This window comes from Oryzias melastigma, linkage group LG11 (assembly GCF_002922805.2).
Source record: "Oryzias melastigma strain HK-1 linkage group LG11, ASM292280v2, whole genome shotgun sequence".
NCBI classification, from domain to species: Eukaryota; Metazoa; Chordata; class Actinopteri; order Beloniformes; family Adrianichthyidae; genus Oryzias; species Oryzias melastigma.
Genome location: NC_050522.1, coordinates 25,008,177 through 25,016,827, shown reverse-complemented (window position 1 = coordinate 25,016,827; position 8,651 = coordinate 25,008,177). Strand labels below are relative to the sequence as shown.

Here is an 8,651-nt window from a genome sequence, read left to right as displayed (position 1 = left end):
AGAGAAGACTTCTACGGTGGCCCAGAAAGAACAAAATTCAGAAAAAAAGATTCCGTACAGGAACCCTAAATTATTCTGATCCTTAAGTGTTGTGACCCTAAAATATTGTGATCCTAAAGTGTTGTAATCCTTAAGTATTGTGACTCTAAGGTGTTGAGACCCTAAAGTGTTGTGACCGTAAAGTTTTGTGACTCTAAGGTCTTGTGACCATAAAGTGTCGTGACCCTAAAGTGTCGTGACCCTAAAGTGTCGTGACCCTAAAGTGTCGTGACCCTAAAGTGTCGTGACCCTAAAGTGTTGAGACCCTAAAGTGTTGTGATCCTAAAGTGTTGAGACCCTAAAGTATTGTGACCCTAAAGTGTTGAGACCCTAAAGTATTGTGACCCTAAAGTGTTGAGACCCTAAAGTGTTGAGACCCTAAAGTATTGTGACCCTAAAGTGTTGAGACCCTAAAGTGTTGTGACCCTAAAGTATTGTGACCCTAAAGTATTGTGACCCTAAAGTGTTGAGACCCTAAAGTGTTGAGACCCTAAAGTGTTGTGACCCTAAAGTGTTGAGACCCTAAAGTGTTGAGACCCTAAAGTGTTGTGACCCTAAAGTGTTGTGACCCTAAAGTGTTGAGACCCTAAAGTGTTGAGACCCTAAAATATTGTGTTGTGACCCTAAAGTATTGAGACCCTAAAGTGTTGTGATCCTAAAATATTGTGTTGTGACCCTAAAGTGTTGTGACCCTAAAGTGTTGTGACCTTGAAGTTCTGTGTTGTGACTCTTCAGGGCCACCGTAATTGTACATTATACAATTAAACTGAGTGCAGTTCAGTCCTTTTGTGGTGCATTGTAAACAAATAACATAAATTCAACACAAACATCAGACAATTTATGGCTCCTAATGCTGTACAAACGAGTTTTTAATAACTGCATTAAAAAGTCACTCGATTCCTAGAACCATTTAAACTGTGATAGCTCTTGGATAGAAACGTTTTTAATCTATTTGTCGTTGATTTAATTGTTCTGTATCTTCTGCCTGAAGGCAGCAGTGTAAACAGAATGTCCAGAGTGGCACGAATCTCACTTTACGTTTACATTTCACAGGATTTACTAATAAATTTGAGCAGAAAAAGGAGACGACATTTCAACGTCTTTAAATACATTTATAAAAAGACAGAAATCCAAAGTTTTTCATCTTCAAACACAAAAAAACATTGAAAAAAGTTTTTTCCTTTTTTTCCTTAATTCTCAAAGACGCACATTTGAAACTATGCAGAGGATGCATCCATGTTCAGAAGTTTATTCATTAATCTTACTGCCGTGTTAGAAGATGAATTTCAGTTTATTGAAGAGTCAAAGTTAATCTGTCCATCTAGGGTTTCCTTCATGATTTTTGAACCATTTTAACACAAACTACTTAAGAAAAACATCAGAAAACAGTTAAAATTAAACAGGAAATGGGAACTTTTGAGAAGTTACGACCCACTCAGACACATTCAGAGGATTTGTTTATCTGGACGCTTCTTCATGTATGATTGTATCTCAAACTGAACTAGGATAAAGACGGAGTCTCAAAGACTCGCTCTGATGAAAATTGTGCTTTTAACATAATCTTGTGGTATTTTTCTGACGATGGAGGACACGTATTAAGAAAAATAGGCTTAAAATTGCATTGCTGAGCATTTCTTTGTTCAAATTGTTGTGAATGAGGAGCAGAAGAAAAAATGATATCTGAAAAAGATCATATTTGTGACAAAAACACGCCCCATTCTGATGCATCTACGACTAGATCCATGAACGTCCTCATTCTTAATGAAAGGACCCCTGGGAGATCGTAGCAGGACTCGAACCCGTCTCTGCCGGGTTACCTCGCTGCGCCTCTGCTGCTTGAAGGGCCTGGTGATGAGCGCCGTGTCTCCCTGGATGACCGCCACGTCCTCTATCCTCCAGCTCTCCGGCAGCTCGCCGTCGGCCGGGATCTCGATGAGCTGCAGGCCGACCTTCTGCCGCAGCGCCCCCGTCAGGCAGCCGAACTGACGCTGGGCTTTGGCCAGGTCCACGGAGACCTCCCCGTTCTCCTTGCCGCCGTCCCCCGCGGGCTTCCCAAAGGATTCTGGGATGCCCCGCACCACGGCGTGCGTGAAGCGGCCATAGGGGCACATGTTTGCCATGACTACGAGAGAAGAACCACCGTCCTGATGTTAGCTAGAGAACAAGTTGTTAAAAAAGGGCGCGGCTGCTTTACAAAAGCTGGATGAGATTTGGAAGATCCTGAAGAAAGATTTATTCATCCCTCTGGGGTCAGTGTCTGCCGCCGTCCTCCATGTGAACACGCCAAGAGGAGGAGGAGCCTAAAGCAAGAGAAGACGGGTCAAAATGAAGCTTAAAAGACACTCAGAAATGCTGAACATGAGGATCAAACTGTCAGAAAGTTTAAAAAAATCATCTGAAGTCTTTCCCGTTTCAGGACAATTGCTCTTTGATCGCCGTCTCTGGACCTCAAAGCCGTCACCCACGGAGAGGCAGCAGGAGGGAACCCAGCCTTCCGGCCGCACAGAGCTTTCCTTCACGACTTATGCAACACCAATGCCCACCAACACATTCTGAAGGTCCTGACCGCCTTGGTCCCCCCAAACGGAAATGTATTCAACATTTATTGACACGATTGTGGAGATAAACTAAGGAGGAAATCACATCAAGGTGAAAAAGTGAACAATAATTTGATTTCCTGTTTCTAATTCAAGACAAACTAAGTGAAGTTTCATTAAAATACAAGTTCTATCATTTATAGATTTATTTTTTCTGTTGATATTTAACCAAAAAATATCTTTTATTAATGTTTATTTATTTATTTTTTGACAAGAAGAGTGGTGAGACAGTAGGTCAGACTTCAACAACATGACCACAATGCATTGCGAAGCAATAACAAACACTTTAGGGTTAAATTAAGTAACAAATTCTGTTTTTGCGAAACTTTGTTGGATCAAAATATGTAATATTGGAAGCATTTTGTGGTTTAAGACTGAAATTGTTATTAACAGAGTATTTCCGTGTCAGTGAATGCAACATCTTTTAAAGCTCCTGTTTAAATCTCACCTGGATTTAATATTTGTTGCGTTCAAACACATCTGCGAGACTCTGAAATGTTAATCTTAATCTATTTACAGCTTTAACAAACTAACGTACACTTTTTGGGCTTTATTCTGTTAAAACTCTAACTTTTCTTTTATTGTTGTTGTTTGGGTTTATCCAGCTGCAGAAATCGGAGAGTAGCGTGCACCGCCCAGCAGCTCGAAAGTCCTTAAGGATGATGTTTCGCATCTTTCGAACGAGGAAAATATTCAGAAATCGCTCAAGTTTTGCTAAGTTCATGTTTAGATTTTGCCTTTTGAGGTCTGCTTACCTGCTTTAAATGATTTTCATCAAAGTTCAGACGGGGGTTTGTCTGCTGAAGTTAATTTCCAGCCCAGCGCGCAGCCCGTTAACCCGACTCTCTTCTCCACACTGAAGCGGCTCAACAAACAGAAGACATGGCAGTATACAACTTCCGGTTTTTTGTTACAAAATAAGACAACGTTGACTTCGAAAGGGGTTAAAATTCCCGAAACGTGGTAGAAATATATACTAAATTTCTATATACTATAACATAAATGCTAAAATAGATGATTAACGATTCAAATAGTTCATAAAAGCATACATTTATAGAAAAATGACACATTATGCTTTTATTTTCAATATAAGGTCACTTAACTTCCGGTTTGCATTCATATTTGTTGCTAGCTTAAATGTCTACTCCAACAGCTTTCCATCCCAGCGCCCCATCCCCCACACGTCCTGTCCGGATTCAATCAGAACTGATTTCAAGCATCAGCGGAACTTTTGTTTTTGATTCCGGACGGTTGATCCATTTAAATCCCGCCTTAATATTATCACGGATTAAAATAATCTGTAAAGTTAAAGCTTTATAGTTGATATAATGATTTGAATAGGAAACGATTTTTTAAATTTTATTATTTTTTTAATATTTTCTCACTCGGAAACACGGAACAAAATCACAGATACACAAGGAAAAGAAAATATAAATAAGGCACAAAAATATGAAACTTAGATATTTTATAAATTAATATTTTAAAAACTAAATTAAATGTTAAAAAGTGGCCAAAATTATTTAAAAAACATTTTCTTTTACCATAAATGTCTAAATAATTTACATATTTTAAAATAAAAGATGCATTTTAGCTAAAGTTGCATCCATCTTTTGTTTTGCAGCAAATTTGGGTTTGTGGAGGATTAAGGATTTGTCTGTCATCCGTCTATAATCCTCATCTGAGCTCTGCAGCTACATTTGTGCTTTACATAAACCTGGACTCTCAAAGAAATCTGATGGATTAAAAGACAATTTTGAAATACTCAAAACCTTATTTTTTAGGTTTTTTTTTCTATAAAATAAGTTCAATGAATGTTTAAGTTCCAATAAGGATTTAAGTTTAATGAAATGACACTTGACTGCAGAGAGAGCAAATGTTTGGTTGTGGTCGTGCACCTTTGCAGACTCGACGGCGTTACTGCAGCGTCAGAGAAGTTCATGTAACGACAGAAGCAGGGCCGTGTGGAGGGGTGGATGCAGAGGGCGCAGACGGGATTAAAGAGCACCATCTGTCCACCCAGAACATTCAGCAGCAACAAAACATCCCCTGAAAAGCTGCATCTGTCAGGCTGCAGTCACTCCGGTCTGGAGGATGCTTCACTGAAATGCTTAAAAAGTGAGTTATTCAAGTTCATTTCATTAAAGGGCCAACATATTTTGATCTTCTTTACACGATGTGAAATTCTTTCCTCCAGCAGCTGGAGTTTGTTTGGAGTTTGTTTGGAGCGGCTTCGTTTTTTCCCTCCATCACAAGACCGCCGTCAGCAGACCGTCCTGCAGGCTGGCCTCACGTCTCCCATTACTCCGTGAAGGATGATTGGGTTAAAGCGGCTCATTGACCCTCCGTCTCCGGCGTGCCGACTCTCTCTGCGCTTTCTGACTTTAGGAACCATTTTGAGTAACGTTTTCTCTGTTTTAGAGGAAGAACAATCCAATATTGATCTATTAGTTTGATCATTATCAGAGTAATTGAAAATCTTTTTGGTTTTGAATTGGTTTATTTCAAGAAATCAAAAAAATATTAAAGTAGAAGGTACATATGCATCCATTACACACATAAATGATGCCATATATAATTACTGTTAATATTATATGGACGTATTTGTGCTCAAATGAACCATTAAGTCCTTTACATGTGAAGTTTGTCAAAAAGAGTTGAATTATTTTCTTGAAAAGGAGTTTATAATCTGGGCTCTCTTCAAAGTTTCTCCTGATGTGTTCATGGCTCCTGACTGGGATCAGTAAACTTTAGTGCTTTTAGGATTAAAATCTGATTTTGACACATTTTAACTCCCGTATGGTCTCTCTGGGTCAGTTTCAAATCGATTTTTCATTTTTTTTTCTCGAATTTTTGTATTTTAACGGAAGAACTTTAAATTCTGCAACAGGAAAAATATCTTGTGGAGTCCCTCAGGGTTCTATTCTTGGCCCTATTTTGTAATAATCAGTTCACATGAGAGCATCATCCTTCATTTCAGCTTCTTCTCTGGACTCAGTTCCTTCTTAAAACTTAAAAAGACACGAGGACGAAAACCTTTTGAGGAAAAACTGAGCACAAATAACTTTTCTCTTGCTTTGATTTACATGTCAAATGTAAATGTATCACACACACAAAAACAGCAACTATAAATAACATTTCATTTAGAAAGTCACTGTAGAAGTCACAAATAAAATACGTAAAATGAAACTGTTATACAAAAAGTCCTGCTAAATATGTTTTGAACCTATGGAAACATTTGATCTAAAACCTGTGTGAATGTCTTTAATAAACTGCTGCGTTTGTCTAATCCTGAATGAATTTCTATATTAGACACCATTATTAGCACCTTCTGTCTCTCAGGTGCTGAAGATAAATTCACAGATTCAGTCGGGAAAACCCAGAAGAAACGTAAATCTGCGTTTGGATGCAGCCTTCAGCATGTCAGCTGTTCACAATTACTTTCCCAAATGAAATTAGAAGTCTCGCGGCGAAAAGAAGCTGCAATACGGAGCGTCAAGACGACACGAAGGGAGAAAGAAACCAGGTGATCTGCTGCTGCTGCTGCAGGATTTACATTTGATTTATGTAAAATAATCATCCAGAGAGGAGGAACTGTTGGAAAAGCAACCTTCTCAACAGTTTTCTGACCTGAAGATCCTTCTCAGGACTGTGGAGGTTCAGTTCCGTCATGCGTCGCTTGGAGCTCCTGATCGGACTTCTGTGCTGCTTTCCTTTGGCAGGTAAGATTCTCACCTTTACAGGGAGAAAAAAGGAAATTCTGAAATGTTTTTCAAGAGCTTCACGTTTTTCCCAGTTTTCAGACAATCACAGATTGAAATTTAGGATTCAGATAATTTTTTTATTTCCATAAAATAATTTAAACAATTTTTTTGTGTTTGAGTTTGTGTTATTTTATAAATTCTTAGCCTTTCTAGGTTGTTTTCTGTGCTTCAAACTATACAATCCATCACTGGGTTAATGTCAAACATACGTTATTGCAAAAAAAATATTAAAAAAGATAATTTAGCACCAAATTTACAGTTTTAGATTCTGATTAAGTTAGACTAGAATGTTTTAATGTTTTTTAAATTCAAAAGTGGTTTATTTTTTGACCACTAGATGGTGCTGTTTGTCTTAAAATATTTTCTATAAAATCTTCTTGACATTTTATTAACATTAATATAAATATGTTTAGGTTTTGGTATTAAAATAGTATTTTTTCTGTCTGTAGAGTGTTTTGTTTTTTTGTAATCTTACATTTTTTCTAATAAAAGTTAAAAAATTTAGCATTTTTCATTAAAGATAAAGACAGAAAATGCTCAAATGCTTAAATAAACTAAATTTTAACCTATTTTAAATACATTATAAGTAAACATGTCTGCTCATCAGCATCATTTAACATGGATTTTTACTTAAAATTGTACTTAAAATTACTCAAGTGTTCCAAAAGTTACACGCCTGTGTTCTTAAAGTTAATTTATAACAAATTTTATGTTCATTATTGTCTTAAAAGTTTCAATAAATTATTATAATTAAATTGTTATAGTAAAATGTTCATAATAAATGAAAAAATCCTACTATTAATGTTGCTTTAAAGTCAATTTGCTCCTAAAAATCAGGTATCTCTTGTTGGTTTCTCTTGTCAGCGCTGAATGTTTGTGATTTTCTCGCCCCGTTCTCGTTCTCCAGCATGTCTGCGCTGCTACAGCTGCGTGTTTCCGGCCATCTCTCCTCTGGACTGCCTGGAGTTTCCTCTGGAGTGTCCTGCAGGGCAGCGCTGCCTCTCCAGCGAGGCCACGGGGAATCAAGGTAACGTCCGGAGCTTCTGCTTCTGCAGAGTTTTACTGCAAACAAACAAACTTCAGATGCAGAAACAGCGAATCCCAGAAATGATTTGATCATTTCTCCTTATAGCTTCTAAACTTTACAAAATCCAACGTTTTAAAACAGTATTAAAGTAACAAACTTCCGATTTTCCTGCCCACTTTACTGTGAAGATGAGCCCCAGGAGCCTCGGCTCTTTATCACAGCAGGCCGGTTTTCAGCTCACTAATAGATGTTATTATTAAATTATGTCTAAATATAAATCTCTCTCTGCAAATCAAATGATTTCCTCTGTAAAAAAACTTCAGCAAAACTTTATTTTGTTTCATATAAGTTCATTTTTGTTTAAAACTTCTGTTTTAAAGAAAAGAAATACACTAAAATGATTGTATTTGTTTTACTTTTACTTCTACAAACATCAAATTAAATTTAAGGCCTGATTAAAACTAACTTCAAAGTAGATCAATTATTAAGAATAGGCATCAATATTCAAACACGAAACCTTAGTAATAACATGTTTGTTCGATTATTATGTAAAAACAATCAAGTTACAAAATAGGGAAGTGAATTAAATTAATGTGGAAATACATGTTATTGATACAAAAAATAAGAGTAAATTCAAAGGTTTTTTGTTTTATGTTACTGATATTTCTCTGAGTTTTCGCTCCTTCATTTCGATGATCAGGGGCGGACTCAGCAGTTTGAGGGCCCCAGGCGAACACAAACATGGGGCCCCCTGCTGAGGTTTTATTTGTTATTTTGGGTTTTACAAAACAAAAGAAAATACACAAATGATGGAATGAAAAAGTTCATAATTTAATAACTTTGTTCCAGTAAAAAAATTGATTCTTTCTCATATTTTAAGACTTTATTCTAATAAAAAAAAAATTCTCATGATTTTACGATTTCACTCCAATAAAAGAATGTTTTTCAACATAATTTTCTAACGTTATTCCAATTTTTTTACAACTTTTTTCCATAATTTTATGATTTCATTCTATTAAAAAATGTTTTTTTCACATAATTTACCGATTTTATTCTAGTAAAATCATAATTTTTTTAAATAATAATTTGACAATATTATTCTGTTAATAAAATGTTTTTTTCTCATAATTTTAATTTATTCCGGTAAAAGTATTGAATTTTTGCTCGTAATTTTATTTTCATAAAATGTTGTTTTTTTCCAGGAAAAAAATTTGACTTTTTTTCCAT

The 8,651-nt window shown here is 36.2% G+C and overlaps 2 protein-coding genes across 5 annotated transcripts in view; one reads left to right on the top strand and one right to left on the bottom strand.

Moving 5' to 3' along the window:
* The window catches only part of ddah2 (dimethylarginine dimethylaminohydrolase 2), an 11,731-nt gene extending 5,377 nt beyond the window's left edge, over positions 1-6,354 (bottom strand). For 2 of the 4 annotated variants that reach the window (XM_036214127.1, XM_036214128.1), the window contains exons 1-3: positions 6,264-6,354; positions 2,234-2,339; positions 1,857-2,161 (exon numbers count right to left, since the gene is read on the bottom strand). In XM_036214127.1, the coding sequence (XP_036070020.1) occupies positions 1,857-2,161; positions 2,234-2,339; positions 6,264-6,305 (453 nt within the window). In that variant the 5' untranslated portion in view covers positions 6,306-6,354. Of the gene's footprint in view, positions 1-1,856; positions 2,340-3,391; positions 3,546-6,263 lie in introns of those variants that run through there. The other 2 variants (XM_024298212.1, XM_024298213.2) reach the window with 2 other exon arrangements.
* LOC118599307 (prostate stem cell antigen-like) overlaps positions 6,108-8,651 on the top strand; it is a 4,195-nt gene continuing 1,651 nt past the window's right edge. The window contains exons 1-3 of the mRNA XM_036214130.1: positions 6,108-6,159; positions 6,281-6,355; positions 7,305-7,424. Of these exons, the coding sequence (XP_036070023.1) occupies positions 6,304-6,355; positions 7,305-7,424 (172 nt within the window). The 5' untranslated portion in view covers positions 6,108-6,159; positions 6,281-6,303. The remainder of the gene's footprint in view (positions 6,160-6,280; positions 6,356-7,304; positions 7,425-8,651) is intronic.